The sequence below is a fragment of the Cottoperca gobio genome, chromosome 6 (assembly GCF_900634415.1).
Source record: "Cottoperca gobio chromosome 6, fCotGob3.1, whole genome shotgun sequence".
NCBI classification, from domain to species: domain Eukaryota; kingdom Metazoa; phylum Chordata; class Actinopteri; order Perciformes; family Bovichtidae; genus Cottoperca; species Cottoperca gobio.
Window position 1 is genome coordinate 9,369,480 of NC_041360.1, and position 20,532 is coordinate 9,390,011.

Here is a 20,532-nt window from a genome sequence, read left to right on the forward strand (position 1 = left end):
TTGTGTGATTGGTCTGATGGGCTTGATGCTCATCACTTTGTCAAGCTAGGCTCGCCTTTCATTAGTCTGGGCCCCTCCATCCGCCACACTCACACAAATCACATTGACATCCAAACTCCTCAGATCCACAGAGCAATTTAACTGATATTCATTAGAGGGATGACAAGAGCTGATGGGAGATCTGTGGAGTGGAGGAGTGGGGGGACTCATTCTCCTCCTATCCTATCCCTGTCCTGTCCGCCTCCTTTCTTCCCCCTTCACTGCAGACTTTGTTTTAGGAGCATTGAGGCGCATCGGCGTCTATAACTACACAGCCCTCAAGGATAGTCAAGACAAAAGAACAATGGATAACACATCTAATCTCCTCTTTATTATCACAAAAAAATACAATCGAGAGGAGTTTTGTATCTTTCATGTTAAATAATTGGCTACAGCAGATCCACAGCTTCTACGTTGCACTCCTCTAGCAACCACTATAATGCTCATCCAAGCAGAAGTCCAATCATTTAGCCCTCTCCCTCCAGCCTCTCATTAACCCCCAAAGTGTCAACTATCTCATTAACTCCCCCAACCATCCTCACCCCGAGTCCATCACTACAAGCCTAAAGCATTCATCAACACATACAGTGTTGGGAAAAAAAATTGATCATGTCCGAGAGATAATTTTATATCTGCAAGGACTCAGTAAGCTTTGGAAACTCACAAGATATTCAATAAGGCAGCTCAGCCTTTACCATTTGCATTATCAATGGCTACCGGTCTGAATCCCATCTTTCAATTATCATCCTTTGTTAATGGCTTTATTCTGCTTGTCAGATGTGAGTCATCACTGGGTTCTCCCACAACGTTAGACCAATGTATCCTAAACGTCGGAGGGCCGGGAGCGAGTCTGAGGCGGTAATGAGTTTGTGTGAGAAGACGGGGTCAGGACACAGTGTGTGTGTGTTAATTAATCTGTTCCCGGGTGGGAGGAACTGAAGCGAGATGATGAGATTTAAGAGAGTAAATGGGTGTGCTGCACTCGAGCTGTCCTCTGTTGAGTGAGCGAGCAGGGTTAGAGGCTGGGCAAATGGCCGTCACCATAGTAACCAGATAACTTCCCTGGCCCCAAGTCACTCAGTCAGTCAGTCATGACAGGCAAAGCCTGGGAACATCAAACAGAAAGAACATGGTGTCCCCAGGCTTCTTCAAATAAGAAAGAGGTAGATGGTAGAAAATAATCTGAGAAGTAAATGTGTGTGTACATGTGCGTGTGAGCCTTTATCATACATACTGAAAACCATAAAAGAAAACTCTCATTACATGGCACTGAGCCTGAATTGTGACTACCCTGATAGCATCAACACCTGCCAGTAATATTGTTAGATCCAAAAGCCTGCTTTGAGGGAATAGCACCTGTCTGTGCATTCTGCACCACTGTCAGCTTGTCTCAGCGCGCGTATATAGGATCTGCTTTATTTTTTCCAAGGGACAGTCTTGGAGTCCAGGTGTGTGCCAGATCTGCTGTCTGTGCCCAGGGCTCCTGATGGCATCCAAGCCCCCGTGGTAATCAGCCCACTCTGCCTGCTGTTGCAGCCCGCCTGCCTCCTCCTCCTCCAGTGGCTCGTTTCAGAAACATCTGGTGGTTTACATGCAGCACACACCACCTGCCAGACGCCTCGCAGGCAGTGGCACCACTCGCACCTCTCGAGTCCGCCCCACAACAACGCGACGACACAGGAATCACTAGGAATATCTAGACAAATTCTGGTCGTGAAGACAACTGCAGATGAAAATGCTGAGGGTTTTTAAGTTCCGCACAGTGTTTCTGCACATTTAGCCTTGTGGGCAATCTTGTCAGCTGATTTGTAAATGCTTAGTCATCACAATGTGGGACAGCAATTGGGAGGGGTGAGTTTTTCTCTAAGATGTATGGTTTTCTTGCAAGCCAGGTGAAAAATTAGATAACAGTTTGGAAATTACATTTTGGACAATATTGTTATCTCTCTCTCTCTCTCTCTCTCTCTCTCTCTCTCTCTCTCTGTATACACATATATATATACACACACATATTGTCCAAACATACAGTATACATATGTGTGTGTGTGTATATATACAGTATATATACACTGTATGTACAATTGAAGTTACAATCACGAAGATCTCTGTGTGATCATTACTTTAAATTATATTTTGTAATTACATTTTACATAATGCACCTTGATCTCCAAATTCCTCTGATTTGTAAATACGAAAGAAAACAAATGTTTTATGCAGCAGTTAATTCAATTTAATCATAGAAGCACAAGGCATTAACATATTTGTATTGTTTTTTTTTTATCAAATAACATATATAAAACTATTGTGCAAAACAATGTCCTTTTTAATCTTCTTCAAAGGCTCTGCACCAGTGGATAGTCATAGTCCTCTTAAATTAGGAAATATAACAAGTATGCATAATTTAAACAGCAAGTTGTAAGCTTATACACTATATATACATTTTTACACAGACCTGGATTTTAAGTGCCCCTCACTCAATGATAAAGAACAAGGCAGCTTTTACAATCAGCAAGAAAATCAATAGGCTGTACAGAGAAAACTATAAAAACAAGCAATGAACTTTTGCTGTTTGGCAGATTTTTTAAGGAGCTTTCCCAGGCATTTGGCTGTTTTAATGTGTTAAAAAATGACCAGTTTGAAAGGGCATTTTAAAATCTGGACAGGACAGGACTGTACAAATGTAACAGTTAAACTTGTTGAACATGCAGTCTACCAGCAAATCAAAACCAAACTCACAAAAATAAAAAATAAATACAATAAAGTTAATACATTTCAAGTTATTAGCTGACCTTCGAGTCAAGAGATTCAGCATGATCATGAAAGAATCTGTCCTCTGATGTCTCACATGACCAAATGTGTACGTAGAGTGAAGGAGACCACAACGCTGACAACAAATCAGACTGAATATCTTTGACCTACATTATAATTTGATGTGAAATAAATGTCTTTTGAAATACAGAAAAATCTGAAATGTGTATAGGCCGAAAAGATGTAAACACCTTGTGCTGACATTTTTAGCAGTAGTTCATCTTGTGTGCATTACCACACTTTCAAATATTCTGTTTTTGTTTTTAACAGCCATTCTGCATACGTTTCCAGTCTGTCTGAGAGAAACTTAGTGTTTCTCTACTTCGCTCACATATAGCAGATGGTCCTCTGGAGACTTCCCATGGCTCTTGCTGAGGTGAAGCTTGATGGCATGCTTAGTGGCAAATTTACGGACGCAGAGTTGGCAGCGAAACACTGCCCCATTGCTACTGCAGTCATCTTGTGATTGTGGAGAAAGGAAGGACTCCAGGGGCACGAGTTTCTCTGTGAGAGTGTGGGAGTCTCTGACAGTCTGTTTGGGAGACAGTTTAGCCAGGTCCCTGATTCTGAACCCAAGGTGGGCTTCCAGGTGGCATACATATGCTGCTGGAGTGCGGATCTGTGAGGCACAGTCACTACAGAAGAATATAGGTTGACCGGAGTCCAGGTTTTTGAGGAACTTGGTTCTGCCAGTTCTCCTTAGCTGGTACTTGACGTTAGCTAGCCAGTGGCTGATGGTGGTCATGGAGAGGCCTGTATAACGGGACACATGCATTCTTTCCTGCGGGCTGAGATCATTGATGATGTATTTCCCGTCTGATGTCTGCCTCAGGCTCGAGGCAAAGTGGGCCTGCAGGAGGAGGAGGTGTTGGGGGTTCCAGTTAGAGTGACGGCCTTTGCGTTTATGGCCATGCAGGGATGCATCGTCATCATCGTGAGTAGAGCCCACGATCTCGGCTTTGTCCGTGACCCGGGACCGTGAGGGAGGTTTTGGGACATGGTGAGATTGTGTCAGGTTCCTCAGCATGTCTGAGATATCCGACAATGCATTTTCATGCAGAGGGCTGCTCGATGTGTAGGGAGAGACCACTGTTAGCTTTGCAGGAGTAACAAGGGAGGAGGGGGAGATGGAGGAGGCTGTGGATGAAGGGGTTAGGGGGGCTGAGCCGACAGAGCCTCCCCTATCGCTTTTCCCTTTTGTGAGGTCCATAGGCTGGTCGTCACTGGGCTGGCAAAAGCCATTATCAACTACACTTTCCGGCTTTTTGGTCTGTGAGGGAGGAGCGGCCACAGCAGCCCTCTCAGCCATGCTCTGGCTGAGCCTGGAGAGCAGGCTCAGGGGATCTTGGTTTGGCATGGAGGGCTTGGCTGCTTTCCCCAAATGAATGTTCATTACTGACTGAAGAGCACTTAGAGGGTTGACAAAGGGCTGCTCTGGAGGAGTATGGCCAGTGATAATGGCTGTACTGCATCTCAGCGTAGAGGCGAGCGGGGATTTGACTGCCATCTCTCTCTTGGGTTCTGTTGCCGGGGATGCTCTGTCGCTATGGCTTCCCCTGTCGCTATTGGCTGGGGTGACTGCCCTCCATTCCCGAGGTGAGTCAGCCTCTCCTCCATTATGCGATTCTCCAGCCTCACTACTGCAGGGAGAGAGGTGGTTCTCCATCTTAGGAGACAACTGCTTCACCCTTTGCTCTACTTTTGCTACTTTCTCAGTCACTTTTTTCACTAAATCCTCCATTGCCTGGAAGTTGTTGCAGGGGAAAGGGGAGGACTGGCTAAGTGGTGGGGAAATGAGGGGTTGGTTCTTGGCAAGGGAGGACAGCACTCCATCCCCTCCGTTGAACAAGAACTTCATTGGGGAATTCTTTTCCATGCCACCCTGTTGGAGCTTTATGGCATTGGGGAACTGGTAGGCTGCATGGATGCTTGGATAGCCCCCCCAGCTTGGATTTCCACTCTGAGCCTTGTTGATGGCTGATGTCACAGTGTTTTCCAGTGATTTGAGAATATCAAAGCCCCCTTTAGGGCTCTCCTTCAAGTCCTCTTCAGTGAGATAGCTATACTTTGATATGTCATATTTTTCCTCCTTCTCAGCATCCTCCTCCTTCCCAACTGAAGCTGCAGCTTGCTTCTCATTTCCAACAGCCTGCTGAGTGCACTCCTCCTCTACCTCCTCCTTTTTGATCTCTTTAAGAGGAGGGGTGGTAGCAGGGGGAGTTGTCGTAGTTGGAAGAGGTGGAGGAGAGAAGGTGGAGGGTGCTAGCGGGACGGACTGGACCCTCTGTTCAGTAGGTGTGCTAACTCTCCCAGGGTTGGGGGAGGTGGCCTCAGGAAGCGTTTTTATTCTCTTCCCCACAGAGCTTGTCACCCTCAGGAAGTGTCCTGTCACCATCATGTGGGTTCTTAGCTCTTGCAGTGTATTATGGGAACTCCCACACTCCATGCACTTGAGGATCTGAAATTTGTTTGATTCAAACTGCCAAGTATAGCTCGCACCGTTCTGGTGGCCGTAGCGGTTATTAGGGGTGGTGTAGGGGCTGGAAGAGGGTTTCTGTGATGATTCGCTCAGGTCTGCCTGTGAGTGCTTAGATTTGGGGGTTCCTTCTCGAGAACGTGGCAAGGCTGTGAGGTCCAACCCCACATGTCCCCTTTTCTTATAAGACATGAGTTTGGCTGCCACAGTCATGGGCTCCTTCAGAGGCACTTTCTGGTAGTGTTTGGTCTTGATCATGTGAACGCTGAGATCCTGGAGCGATTCAAACGAGTGGCCACAGTACATGCACTTCAAAACTTTCTGGGCATCCTCCTTGCCCTCCATCTCCATCAGGGACCGCTTGCGTGGTTTAGACCAGCGCTTTGAGCCACTGCCTGCCCTGTCGTGGTTGTCATCACGGTAGTGGCCTGTATCATTCATGTGAATTGTCAGCTCCACCAGGGTGTCATAAGCAGCACTGCAGCCCTTACAGCGGAATTTACTGGCTCCAGTGAAGATTGAGCCAAACAGCTTTGGGTTTTGCCTGTGGAGCTGGACTGTGCTAAAGAGGCTGGGCTCTGACTGTGCAGGGTAACGGTTCTGGGGAGGATGCTGTTGGAGTGTCTTTGCCACTGCAGACTGGTGCCAGTCATAGCTACCGCTGCTGCAGCTACTGTTGCTACTAGTGCTGTTGCTCCGAGCCGGCTTCTCTGTAGAAGCTGACGTCTGCGCCTGTGGCGGTGTGGAATTAAAGTTCAGCGGAGACCACAAGGGGCCGGTCAGGAAGCTTGAGTAGATAACCTTCATTTGTTCTAAGGTGTCCATGCCTATGGGAGGTGTTTTAGTGTCACCATTCACAGGTGCTGTGACCAAGTTGCCCTCGGCTCTTCTGGAGGGGCTCTCGAAGTCTGAGAGACGGTCACTGGTCTCACTCACATGTGACTCACTGTCCATTTCTTGTCCTGAGAGCTCTGCGGCCCCAGCTGATTCCTGATCACATGCTTGCTCTTTGGCAGGCTCTACGCTCTGCTCCGCAAATTCATCTTTCATGGGAAGGTCATCCTGAGGGGCTGAGGGCAGGTCATCTGCTTCCGCCTCCTCATCCTCTACCACAGTGTGCTCTGCCAGCTCCTCAGGAGAATAGGCTGCAAGGAGAATGGAGACAAAGAGAGAAAGAAAGAGATGAGTTAAATTGCAGGGAGTGAACACGCGATGTTAGAATAACTGGAGAAAAAGTTTCCCTGCTATGTGTGCCCGAGGACTCCCAGGGATAAATGAGCCATCTGTGTGGGAGCCTTTAAAGCTGAGCTGAGAAATTACAGTCATCCCATTTCACCTCATCAACCGTTGAGGTGTTATTTTCCTCTAGGCGAGCCTGTATTTATATACTACCCCAGCCACACGGAACTTATGCCTCCCCTCTTTTCACTCCTTCTATTGGAGGAAAACAAAAAAGAAATATCTTGGCAAAAACATAATGCGCCATTTTATTTATCTCAGGGCGCAACAGCTTGAAATGAAAACTAAATCTGAAATTAATGAAGCCCAATCTCACTGTGGCATTCTCCTCTGGGGTAATAAATGAGTTGGATCAACCTCCATCTGTCAGTTAATATGTCTGACGCCTCTTCATCTGCCTCTTCTATGATTGCACACACATACATACAGACACACACTCGCACACACATGCGCACACAGGCAAAGAATTTTAAGAAAGGGATGTCAGACTTGTGTTGATGAAATTTTGACATGTTGAATAGACATCCTACAAAGTCATCTAGACTGAAGTAAGTTCATTAGTTTCTTAATATGTAGAAGATAGTCAATACTCTGAGATTTGCTTTTAGAAATGCTGATTGAACCCAACCAGTCTAAGCCGGTGTTGAATGTCATGCAAACATAATACAAATGCATTTCACTGATAATAAAAAAGAAATGAACAAAATAAAAGGAGGGAGAAAATGAGACCGAGGAAAGAGAGGGATGAAAACGAAGAGGAGAGAATAAGGAGCGTTAACATGATGGCAATGCATAAGCGATCTGTCACTTTGCATGTTGGCGCCCACTGCTTATATGGAGAGAGATGATAAGTGTGTGTGTGTGTGTGTGTGTGTGTGTGTGTGTGTGTGTGTGTGTGTGTGTGTGTGTGTGTGTGTGTGTGTGTGTGTGTGTGTGCATGTGTGTTGCTGGGCCCTACACACACAAATACACACAAATCCCTGTGTCCACCCACCCAAAGCCGACTCACCCACCACTCACCCCCTTCTTCCGCAGTATCACCATGCCCCCTCCCTCATTTCCTGTCCACCTCACTCAAGAAACCGCTCAAGTTAAGGAAAAACAAATAATCTCTGAAAATAGCAGATGGCCTGTGGACAGGTCTGCGGCCATATGGACAATATTGTAAACTAAGACAAATGCCACAAAAAGAAGCTGGAGGTATAAGCTTTAATAGTTTGGGAACTCATACAGTCGAGTTTGGGCATGTGGACGCACAGATACACACACACTGTGACTAAATCCTTCATTCCCCCACCGCCCCACGCACTCACGTCCAGTCTAAACAAAAATGTCATAGCTGAAATAACTCTCATTTCCAGTGCTAACAGCCAATCTCTAGGCAGCCATGCGGCTGGCGCTGGTCTGATTTGGGCCCTGGGGGCACAGTCAGCAGGCAGCCTCACTGAGAGGCCAGCCTAATGGAGACCTGGCAGGTGCAGCCCACTCTCCGTCCTCCCGGAGATTTGGTTTGTCACTGGGTATCCATTACCTGCCATTCTCCGCTGATAGGCCCCGACAGCCCTGATCAAAAGATGTCGTCGGGCCCCAGTCCGCTTGGCAGTCAGTGGCATGTCGTTTGTAAAAAAGGCCAAGCAGGGTGTAAATAAAATGACATGATCACTTCCCCGGCCCCTCATGTTCTGTACACAATTATGATAATGTGGACGTGGAGAGGAGGGAGGGGTCTGGGAGGATGGAGAAAGGGGGCGAGGAGGTAAATCGCTTACGCTCGGGCAAACACGCAAGGGAGATATCTCCCTGCTACCAGCGCTCAAGCGACTGCCCACACCCTCTTTCCTTTCCTTTTTCTTCCGCTTCTCCTCTGGAAGGTATTCGTGTCAGACTCTCATTTGAAAGAGGAAATCCAGCCAGGATGGGGTGGTTAATGTGTTTGTGTCCTGACTAGCTGGTCACGGATGTCAGCTTGCATCAGGCAAGCCTGGCACACCGCTTGACCAAGTTGTCAGGTCACCTTTCTCTTAGTCCACATATTTCTTCACATTGTCTCGCTATTTCATCAAACAATTGCCATATCCAATTTCACGTCATGTTATCACATTCGTAAACCTTCCCAGGGCTCTCTCTGTGCCTTAACTTGGTCGTAAATGTTTTACATTTCACACTAATAGAGCTGCGGCCCAATAGGTTATTGTTCATTTGTCATTTGAGAGGGGAAGAGAAGTCCAAACGGACCTGCTATAAAACCTACAGAGTCTAGCCATGCTCCCAGGCAATTTAAAATGCAAAACAAAAACCATTATGTCTGAGCACTATCTGTTAATTTAATCCCCAATGACTGATAATCCATCACACAGGGCGACAACCACATCCAATTATTCTCCCTGGCTTGACTGACAACAGAGGTGATTTATCAAGCTAATAAAAGGTGATGGGAGTATAGAGGCTCCCTTAGAATAAAAAAAGAAGAGGATTATGAACACAACAATACTCTTGGATTGGAGTCTTAACTAATATCTAATGGTGTAGGGCCAATGTATGCGTTTTGCTAGTGTGTGTTTATGTGAGACAGAAAGAAAGAGTGTGTGTTCATGTTATGATAAAGTGAGCTGATGCCATGTGGGGGAAAGACAAGAATCATTAGGTTCCATGATTGATTCCTTAGGGTGGGGTGGGGGTGTAAGAAGAAGGGTAGGAGGTGCACTTTCACACAATCAACATCTCAGTCACGGCTCACACAGAAAATAGCAATAACACATTCACACAAACACAAAAGCTGCAGAAAACAAGTCTCACGTGCACAAACACACACTTCACCTTAAGATACGCAACGTCAAATACACCCCCCACGCAATTATAAATAAAGCTAGTCAGTCAGTTATGACACTATCCCCCCCCCTCACCCCCAACCCTCCTTCTCAAACACACAAACACACTCGTACATGCACGTAGATGCAAGCGATGAGAAAAGACAGTGACATCTTGGCATGCAGGAGGCATTCCTGTGGAGTATCATTTTCATAAACATAAGGGCCGCAGACGAGGAGGGAAAGATCATCTGATAGAAATACTGCAGTGCTGCTCTGACGATCAGGAACAACAGACAGGGCAGGAACAGGGGGTGATTAAGCAGGAAGGTGCTGTGGCTGCCTCTAAAGCAGAGCCTCTTCTCTGTCTCCTTCCCTCTTCCCTCTGTCCCATGGGTTATTTCTCCTCAAGTGCTGCTGAAAGCTGTTTTTGATGCTGCATTTTAAATAGGCCTCGTTTGCAAGAGTAATAATATGAGGACCTAAAAAAATAGAAAATATCAATCATGTGTTTCTCAAGTAGAAATCTATGCACTCCTTTCATCGCAGCTCGAAGTAGCAAATTCATTTAAATATATTTTAGTGAATTTTTGAGAGCGCAATCGTATACCTTCTTTAAGATACTACTATGTCCTGTCCCTTTTTTTTTCAATCTGTCCCTTGACGGCCACAGTGCATATTCCTGGTCCGGCCTCCACAGCTGGTAAAACAGTCTGATCACACCCAACAGCAGCGGGGTAAACAGGATGTGTCATTAAAATCTTTACCTGTATCTGACCCTCACACCCTAATGGCTGCTTGGTCTCTGAAAAAAAGAAGGCACATGTGCGGTCATCATGAGTGAAAGATTTCATCTGTGCTTTCCTAACGCGAGAAAACGGCACGCACGGCAGATGTATGTATATTGTGGTAAAAAGTACATTAGCTCATTAGTTTCTTTTTCTTAAATTGTTGTAAATTCCCACAAAGCTACTACTACGTGAAATCATGTGCTACCTACTTCATATACCAATGTAATGTATATTGTAAATTCATTGTACACATGTTTGTGCATTACACAGAAAGAAGAGAGGAATAAGAATAAGCTTAATTAACACCCTCTTGGGATTTCTGAGAATATAAAACAGAAACTATCTCTATTTGAAAAAGCGATGTTTGTATGAGTTTCATAGCTTGATTACATCTTTATTTATGATTTAATCACTGTACGCATAGAGAACTGTATTGTGCACAAAGTCGCTACTGGGATACAGGGAGGGGAGAGGAAATTGTCTACATGGGTGGTCCCTTATAGCTTACTGTTTAGATTACAAAAAAAGCTTTATGCGTTGTTCAAAGACAACAAAAAATCAAGCAACCGGAAAAAAAGAAAGCACAGAGATTGCAGTCTATTGTTTAGGGTTTAATACATGTACAGCAATGCACGGCAATGGGATTGTGTCTTGTACACGTTGAGCTGCATTTCCTGTATAAAATATAACTTTTAAATAAAGTGTAATATTATTATTCTTATCCAGCTGAAGAAGAGAGGAAAGGAGGATAGACATAGTTGCCGAGACCTTTGATCACATGTTGGTTGAGCTATTTGATGTCAGCCGGTGATTGGATACGGGGGCTCCGAGAGGAGAGAGTTAAACTGTGTCACAACAAAACGAGTGTTTCTTGACATGTGTACAGTATTTTAACCGGACCTTGACGCCCTTAAACCAACACGGCCCCTCAGCAGGGGGCTCTTACTGACAGGATACAGCTCCAGAACGCTACAGGACAGGAAGTCACCTCAGTCTCAATCAAAAAGACCACAAACCACTGACTTCCACTCACTCTCTCAAGTTTCCCAGCAGCCTAAAACTCTTTAAATAGATTAGAATAATTTAGTCTAAAACAGCCCCATTCTGTCAAAATAGCAGCAGATCAGTAACATACCTAAAATGCCTTTACTGTTGCACACATTTGTCAAAGCAACACAGTCAATCAAACTTAGTTCACTCCCTCTTTTCCCTTTGATCCTTACAGGCTGGCTAAAAGTCCCACGAGAAAATATGTAACAGGTGATCTGCGGTCATTTGAAAACTTAACAATTCTTGACATAATAAGCTTTTTCGGATATGACCAGAGAAGGCCATCTTGCTCTATTCATTTGAATTTGTTTTGGTTTTTAATACATTACTCTGCTGCAGTACATTATGCTTATACAGGCTATCATGTTACAAGCGATCGTGGATGTCTTTGTCAGTTTTTTATTTGTGTGTGTTCTCTACCCCCTGATGGCATTGTGAATACATTGTGTCCGCCGATTGTAGTGCAGGATGTGTGATATGGGAGATGGGAAAAACAGAGAGATCATTCTGGCCTCAGGCAAAGCTTAGGGCTGAACTTTGTCAATGCACATAGTAAAAAAAAAGAGAGAGAGAATAGATTCAACCCTCGGCTGATTGTTGTGTATTATGAGTGGACCTCAAAGCCGCCATCTGCACGTACAGACCTTCAAGACCTGAAAATACATCTCGTTTATCTGATATGAGACGAGCCACAAACACATAAAGCCCTCACGTTACTAACTCTAACGTAGAAGAGAATGAGGTGACTCATAGTTCCAGTCCCAGCCACAATAAGCGATAAAAAAAGAAAGAAACAAAAAACCAACACAAAACAGCCTCCACAGGTGCAGAACCAAGGGCAGTAGTAAGGATCGAGACTCTGCGGGAAGGCGGTGTTCCAGTCCGACATGCACACAGAGCCTGTCTCGACTGATGATATGTAGTCTAGCAGACTTCCTTAAACTATCCCACATCTCTGCCTCCTTCCATCTCTGCCTCCTTCCATCACTCTTTCTTTAAGCTTTACTCTGGCAGTTCTCAAGCAAAGCTCCATGAAGCAGAACTCCTGTTTATTTGCCCATTGCTCAAACAGTTTGGGCCTCATATAAAAATGTTGTTAAAAGGTCACCATGTTACTCTTCGGCTTTTTTGAAGAGACGCAAGAACGCAAGACTTTACAACACACTTACAAACATTAGTTTAGTAAGGTTTAAACATGTCAATCTAAAGCCAATAATCTAAACTAAACTATTAGACAGTGTAACCTAATGTACCTGAACTACGGTAAGTACAGTGGGTCAAAGTCACACAATTAGTGCATTATTATCAGTTAAGTTAATGGAAGGTTCCTATTTCTTTTCACCTCTATCCGAGTGTTTTCATAAACAGGATTAAACTGAATCTATTCTAAAACAGTCTGATCTAATCATGTTTTCTCGGTCACAATGAACCCAAACTGTCTTAGTTAATCATGCATGTGTAAAGGCAGGGTGTACAGGTGTCGGATGTTTTTATGTTGTTGTGTCATTGCCTCTCAAAAGTAAGCTAAATGTTACATTTGAACTAGAAGGGCACTCGGAGAGCGCAGACCTCCATCAAGGCTGTTAAATGAAATAAGTGAAAAATAATGCGTGTATCAGCCCTGACATTCGGATCCTCTCCAAAATGTCATGGGTTCTTACTTGGCCCATGCTACACCTTTCAACAAAATGTCATGAAAATCAGTCCAGTCATTTTTATGTAATCCTGCAGACAAACAGACAAACATAACCAACAAACCTAACTGAAAATGTATCTTCCTTGGATAATAATTGCTAAAATTGTGAAAATATGAGCTAAAAAAACGTATTTTAAAGGTGACGTATAATGCTCATTTTCAGGTTCATACTTGTATTTTGGGTTTTTACTAAAATATGTTTACATGCTTTGATGTTCAACATACACATTATTTTTCTCATACAGTCTATATGAGAATATAGCTGTATTCACCTTCTGTCTGAAACGCTCCATTTCAGCGCCTGTCTCTTTAAGCTCCCCTTCCGAATAAAACCAGTCTGACCAAATTTGCTTGCGAGAAAAATGTGATGCACCATTGCAAAGGTAGTTCTCAAGCCGAGGGCGGTATATTCTAATAAGCCTGCATGTGACATAGGAAGGGGAGCCAAATCTGAATGGTTTGTTGAATCTCATGTTTTCTGGCCGAGGCAGCCCACAAATAACTGCCTGGGTTGTCATATTTCACAGTTTGTGGGTTGGTAGGCACTCCTGACACCCAAATGTATGTGCACAAGCACTGAAAAAATTTGTTTTTCATAATATGTCCCCTTTAAGGATTGTGCTGACACCTGTATTACTGAAGGCGATATTAAGGCTGGGGTTTAAACAAGTACATCTTACACTACGTCAGGACCTAGAACTGGGGCTACAGTTGAGAATAAGGGTTCAGGTCTGAAACTGGGATTATGTTTGTGGCTTGTAACTGGAACTAAAACTGGGACTGTGTTTAAAGTGGAATCAGGGGGGGGGGGGTGAAGGGAATAAAGTCAGGGCTTGGGAGTGGGACGGCCTAACCCCTCTCACAACGCACATCTGCTGCCATGATTGCCTAGCAACGAGGAGGTGATGGACGCAGCCTGAAGATGGATGGCCACCATAAATCACAGTCGTGAGTAGGAGGAGGAGGAGGTAGGAGACAGAGAGAGGGAACAAGGAGAGGACGAAAAACAAAACAACTGTTTTTTTTTGCCTTTTCTGTTGCACCAGCAGAGCTGGCCTTGCCTTGACCTCTCACTGTACTCTTTTATTCATGATTGTTGGGGAATGACGTGGGGCTGGGGACTCTTCTGGGCAAAGCTTAATGGAAACTTCGAGGCAATCATTACAGTCAGTTAGATGGGATCCAATGGATCATTTTATAATGTACAATTGCAATAAACTCTGTTGAGGCGTCTACGTGCCCTTCAGAGTCTAGAGTTTTTTTCATGATTCCACTAACTTTTAAAAGATGATAATAATGATAGACGATACCTTTCATAAAGCAACCCTCCAGGCAAGGCAATCTGGGTAGTGTAGTTGCGAGATAAACATCCCTGGGCTATCTGATTATGGCCTACTGCTGCGGCACTGGTGTCTAGTAACACTCAGAGAGAGCGCTCAACCATCCATCACACAGTGAGTGTCTGTCTAAGGCTTTCCACCCTGCTTCTTCTCGTCCTGGCTCTCCAGTTACAGCCATACACGGCCGGCCTAAATAATATTCTTCATGATAAATGGCACCATAAGCCTGGTATCCATCATTAATCTGATTTTTAAAGAAGCATCCATCTTGCAGAGAGCCTGTTAGGGCCACGGGGGAGCAGAGCAGCTCGGGTTCATTTAAAGGCCAGGCTGCTGCATGAGTGATACCTGTCAGCCCTGCTCATCAGGGAGCAGCACACACACACACACTCATACACTCGTACAGCATTAAACATTAGACGCCATATGGCGCGAGCGTGCGCACAGACACACACCTCTATAGCGCCCCTGTTTGCCGTGGATATATTATGAGTAAACAACACCAACACACTTGTCGGACTTTGTGTACTCACAAAGTATATCCCCCCCCCTTATTCAGACATCTAGAGACGTGTCATGGAAGAACATTCTGTCACTCATCAAAACACAACTCAGTGTAACTCAATCCTCCCTGTCATCCCGAAAGAATCTCCCCTCCCAAACCCTTCTCCTCAAGGCTTTCAGGAAAACTCACTCTTCCCTGGAAAAACTCTCACACACAGAAACAACAGTCTCTTTTTTCCCAGCTCTCCATTCCTCTGTCTCTCTCCACTGACTCTGCACCTCATTCTCCATTGCTCTCCTTCTCTTTGTTTCTCTCAGTCCACACTCTCTGTCTTGTTTCCCCCTCTTTCACTCTCTCTTTCTCTTCCTCCCTCTGCCCCCTATCCACCTCCCTTCTCTGTGTGTCTGGTAAAGCCTGTTTGATAAATGACACACGTCACCGTGTCAGAAGCGAAGGGTGGGTCAGTGATAAATGACTCTGTTGAAAAGGAAATCGGCTCTCTGGCACGGCCGGGCTATTCTCCTCCTGGATTGGGTTTCAAGACCCCTGAAGACCGGAGCAGCTCAGTTTCCTCGAAAAGAGCACACATCCCACCAGGCTCTGATGCTCGCTACCTCTGGGAGGGGTGGGAGACAGGGAGAGAGAGGGGGGAAGAGTGGGAGGGAGGTAGGGTTCGAGGGATCCAGCCTGTCCCAATTGTCGCTACAGTGCAGCTGCATCTATCACAACAGCGGTGGGACTATTTTTACAAAGCCTCCGACTCAGTGCCCAGATAGCAGTCCTGGCTGAAAACCTTGGCTGAAAGCACGCTGAAAGCTGAAAGGGAAGAGTGGATGGCTAACGGTTTTCTACTTGTGACACTACTACAGCACTTAAACTTCGCTTTCTCTCCTGAAGCCCTACCCTATGGCTTGACATCTGCCAAGTGTGTTAAAAAGGAGAGAAGGCCTATTTGTATCCCGCTGTTCTTCTTCTCCTCATCGTCCCCACCACCAGCACCTTATCCTCCTCCTCTTCCTCCCCCTCTGCCCTCTTTCTCTTACACTGTCTCTTTCACTCACTTGCTGGCAGGGTGGCACTGTTATCATTACACAGGCAGGATTTATGGAGTCAGGGCCTATGGCAAAAACAAAAAGGCATCTGTCAATACCTGTGGGAAACACTGTCTGCCTTCCTCCTCCTCCTCCTTCCACTGGTGCTCACAGCCTCATTAGGTATGCACTTATCAGACACATGCATCACAGACGTGACTCAACTTCACCGGAATCCAGCCACAGGACTTTTCTTCAGTAACGGGGCCTGCAAGGCCAAAACATTTGCTGCGCTCACACCTGCAAACAACGCCAGCAGAGGGGTGTGTTGTTAAAGCTCGCTAACCCTGTCAGCCTGTATTTCGGTCGAACAATTAAGTCCCGACTCGTGCTCCCCCGCTGCTTCCGTAAGGGCATGCTTTTCACACATAAACAACAGGAAGGCAGACAGATATAAAAACAGATTACTTCATTTTACTTGCCACTTTTACAACCCTGTCACAACATGTGCGCATGTGTCTGCAATGTGTGCTGTGAATGCTTGCATTTTCACTGGCACGCATGTTTGTGTGCTATGTCTTGTCTGAGTTAGATATGTATGCTGCATGCAGTGCTTAGACAGAAAGAAGGGTAGAGAAGAAGAAACTGAGAAACGTGCACGGGCCTAAACAGTTCAGAGAATTACGGCCTGACCCCAGCAGGTGGGGGCCAAACGGCACACACACATACACACACACACACACACACACTCAAACCCAACAAATCAGAAAGTGCATGCCCACTGATTTGAGTACACACACTCACAGACAGACATGAGTGATGACTGCCAGTCTGGCAGCTATAATCCTGACCCTGCAGAAAGAAGAGACTGTTGCTGTGGAGTCTGGTTCAAATCAGACTACCCCCTCCACCCCTCTCCCTCAGTGTCCGACACTCTCTCATACACACTTATACATGACCAGATCACACATGGCCTTACAGTGCACCGACACATGCAACACTTTGGATACTGTAAACACACTGACATCATCCTGCAGACGTACTGTACAGGTTAGACATTCCAGCTGCGTCTTTGCCCACACGTTGTAAAGCCGATGTCGACTTCCTGTTATGTCGGCGGAGTATTTCAACTTTCTGCAGTCATTTGCACAGCTCTAGGCCTCTGGCTTGCGGCGAATCTAATCGGCAGCCATGAAGGAAGTAGGTCTGTATTTCCACAGCTGGGAGAGTCTCTTTCTCATGTTTGCTCGGCTGTTTACGTGGCCAGCTGCCCTCGGTTGTTAAGAGCACTCAGACCTGACCCAGGTAGGCAGGCCCATTTGTCACCTGCAGCGGAAAATTGAGTTACAGCACAACCAAAGGCGAGCGGCTCTGTGTAATATCAAGTTGATTACATCAAAGTGGTGGCAAACCTCATTGGGCTGGGCACCCCGAGCTTGTCATCTCCAATCACAGGGCCTGTCAGGACTCCATCAGCCTCACGGCTAATTGGACCAACGCTAATGAAGCAGGCAAAACAAGTTTTGTACTGTGGAGAGAGAAACCCTCTCAGACAGAGGAAGGAAAGAAGGAGAGGGAGAAGCTGAGAGTGTTTGAGAGACAATGAGAGAGCAACGCAGGGTGTGTGTGTGTATGTGGAGGGGAGGGGGGTAGATTTTTCATGCAAGTCTCAAGGTTGCAGTGGGCTGACTCTCCCCCTAAGTCCCTAATCAAGGCCCATCATCTGTCATCCTTTTCTTTGCTCTCTCTATCACCATGCTCTGTGCTGCAATCAATTCATCATCACCCTTTGTGTGCCACTGAACAGTTGACAACTTTATAACTTGCAGCTGCACGGGCTGACTGACAGGGGTGGAAGGGGAGCATGAAAAAATGAAGAAATGAATGGATGAATGAATGAACAAAGAAGCGTGGTTTCAGGGAGAAAAAGTTGTTTTCTAAAAACACAAAACGATCCATATTACAGCCTTTTATTCCCTTTCGTCAACAGAGAAACGGCAGTGTAGCAGGGAGGAGAGAGGAGAGGAGGAGACGAAGGAGAAAAATAATAAAAAAATCCTTCTCACTGATCTGAAATCAGAAAGCTTTCAGTCATTCTTTATGTGCTCCCCGCGGCCACTCTGAGCCAGTGAGCATGTACATTAGGCTGGGGCATTTTGATGAAATAAAAGCCCAGGCCAGCTTATGGCTAAACAGAATGGGAGCACTCACTCAGCCTGTCTCTGATTGACCATTAAAGCCATTGATGAATGGGCCTGTCAGGGGAGAGACAATTAAATCAAACATGAAACAAAGCCGTTGTGACGGCCCGGTCTGACAGAGCAAACCCATTCCTCCCCTCCATTACATAGCACACGGCTCCTTTTACAACCTCTAACCCACTCCTCCCGCCTCCTCTGCCCACTGTGTGTGTGTGTGTGTGTGTGTGTGTGTGTGTGTGTGTGTGTGTGTGTGTGTGTGTGTGTGTTCAAAGTGAACAAGTGAGCATGTGCACATAGGAGTGTGATGTTCTCTGCTGGAAGTGTGTGTGTCTGTTTGTGTGTGTGATGTCTCACTGTGAAACCACTTTGTCCCCCCTTCTTTCACTTTTTCGTGAGTCAGTTGACCATCAGAGAGAGAGAGAGAGAGAGAGAGAGAGAGAGAGAGAGAGAGAGTGTGTGTGTACGTGTGTGACTGAGGGTAAAAAGTACACAGGGCCTTTCAAAGTGGTTTAAACGTGACGTCAGGGGCCTGCAGCACATGGTGGGAAGTGATTTTCTGATGCAAATCGGGAAGGATCAGATCAAAGCCGCATGACAGCCAATCAATCAACCGTCAAATCAGACATGGCAACTGTCGATTATGGCTCCTTCCAGCCCACGAAACCCCATTGTCTGCTCTCAAATTGTTTATCTTATCCCAAGAAAAGAAAAGAAAAAGCTCAGAGGTAGGTTTTTTTCCCCTCAGTTTGTGCAAAGAAGTTATGCGATCGGATCAAATGCGCACAAAGCCCTCATGTCCCCCTTATGGCACGCCTCGGGCACACACCATGAAGAAAACACTGCTTATTTCCACAGGGTTTACTCTTACAGATCAAAAGTAGATGGCAGTTAAGATCGGTAAACTGTCAGGGATTCAAGTTGGGAACAATAGGAAGCGAAAGTTTACAACAGGCAACTCATCCGATGGGACTACAGTAGCTGCGCAGCGTGGTGAGCGAAAACGCAGGATCACAGATTGTTGTATACAAACTGTACATCCGCTTTAATAAAGGGAACAGTTTCTATGAGGTCTCACAAGAGTGACAAAGCGGATCGTTAGAGAGCAAAAAAAAAAAAGACACAAAGTGGAAACGGAAATGCAGTGACTGTAAAGTGAGCTCTACAAAACAAAGGTAGCATCCGCAGTTTTATGATAGTAAACCATATCTGTTTTACGCACATTATAATTGGATACACATACCTGCTGCGCGCTTGGGCGCTTCTTGTTTCCTCCGTGGCATTTTTATTTGCGGGGATTTCCGTGAAACTCTTCTTTTTTATTTAATATAGCCCCGTCGCCGTATCCGGGAAGATCCACCTCTACTCAAAAAAGATTCACGCCTTCGTGTAGTAGACTGCACAACATCGGGGAGTCCGATGGGAAGAAAAACTAAAAATCATCGTTACGGAATAGCAGCCTGCGGGAAAAGTCAGCGGAAAAATAAATAAACGAGGTGGGGGGAATTATTGTTTTTTGGTGTGATCGCGTTAAGAATGTCAGCGGTGATAGCCAGCGTCCACCTCAGCTGCCTGGTCTGGCAACAGGCAAAGTTGAGGGATAAGAGAGATGATCGCGTCACTCACAGCAGGAGAATGGGCAAACCCACCGCTCCGTTAACTCTTTACTTCTCACAGAGGGGCGGACACCACACACGAGTGTCCTCCCACCTCTGCTTTTCATGTGAATCACAGCTCATATGAGCTATTAGTTGATTATTACAACACAGCAGGATGATAATTACTAACGAAAAACCACAAACAGTCTGAATAATATTCCCATAATTATCCCCAGATATGTGTCATCATAACTGATTTTAACCTTTATCACATTTATTTTCGTTTTAGTCTGTCACGGTGATATTTCGATAGAAATGTATGACTTTGCTGTATTTATTTCTTCTTCTTCTTCTTCTTCTTCTTCTTCTTCTTCTTCTTCTTCTTCTTCTTCTTCTTCTTCTTCTTCTTCTTCTTCTTCTTATTGGCCTTTTAAGTTATTATAATTTGCATAGTGACAACATGCGTTTGTTAAGCTTTGCGTCAAACACACATATTTATTAAATGTCAAACATTTTCAAAGCTTTTGTTCTGGTTCATGATAATAATTAGATTTGACTTGTTTTGTACAATAAAAAAAACTATGATTGCAATATAGGACAGTGGTATTACATTTTTTTTACATTGTATGGTGTTATAATGTAGAGATGTTTCTTTTTTTAATAGATTGTTTAACATTTGATTGGATGACATTACACAGCGTACATTTAGCATCTAGCAGACAGTGCAAACAGTATGTGCATATAGATATATTTAAAGATAAACAAATGTACACAATGAAATACAAAACTGTGGGGTAGTATTAATAAGAGGGGAAGTTTGATAATATAAGATAATATACAAAATGTGCATACATGTCAGTTATGTACCTATTACAGTTCCGGCAGAAAACAATAAATAGTATACACGGTAGTATGAGTCTTATGAACATTAAGCAGGTTTGTTATATGTTGCCT

General features: G+C 45.1%; 1 protein-coding gene across 1 annotated transcript; it reads right to left on the reverse strand.

Annotated features, from left to right (window-relative positions):
* Positions 1-2,238: 2,238 nt before the first annotated feature.
* On the reverse strand, positions 2,239-19,592 carry tshz3a (teashirt zinc finger homeobox 3a). Its single transcript, XM_029434560.1, has 2 exons — positions 19,224-19,592; positions 2,239-6,468 (listed from the first exon to the last, which is right to left on the reverse strand). The coding sequence occupies exons 1-2, from the start codon at positions 19,261-19,263 to the stop codon at positions 3,155-3,157; spliced, it is 3,354 nt and encodes a 1,117-aa protein (XP_029290420.1). The 5' UTR covers positions 19,264-19,592; the 3' UTR covers positions 2,239-3,154.
* Between the last annotated feature and the right edge of the window lie 940 nt (positions 19,593-20,532).

Bases quoted from the DNA above. Each gene is read 5' to 3' on its own strand.
- tshz3a (XM_029434560.1), bottom strand. From the start codon at position 19,263: ATGCCACGGAGGAAACAAGAAGCGCCCAAGCGCGCAGCAG. The intron at 6,469-19,223 runs GTATGTGTATCC...TTCTCCTTGCAG, and splicing joins AGCGCCCAAGCGCGCAGCAG to CCTATTCTCCTGAGGAGCTG.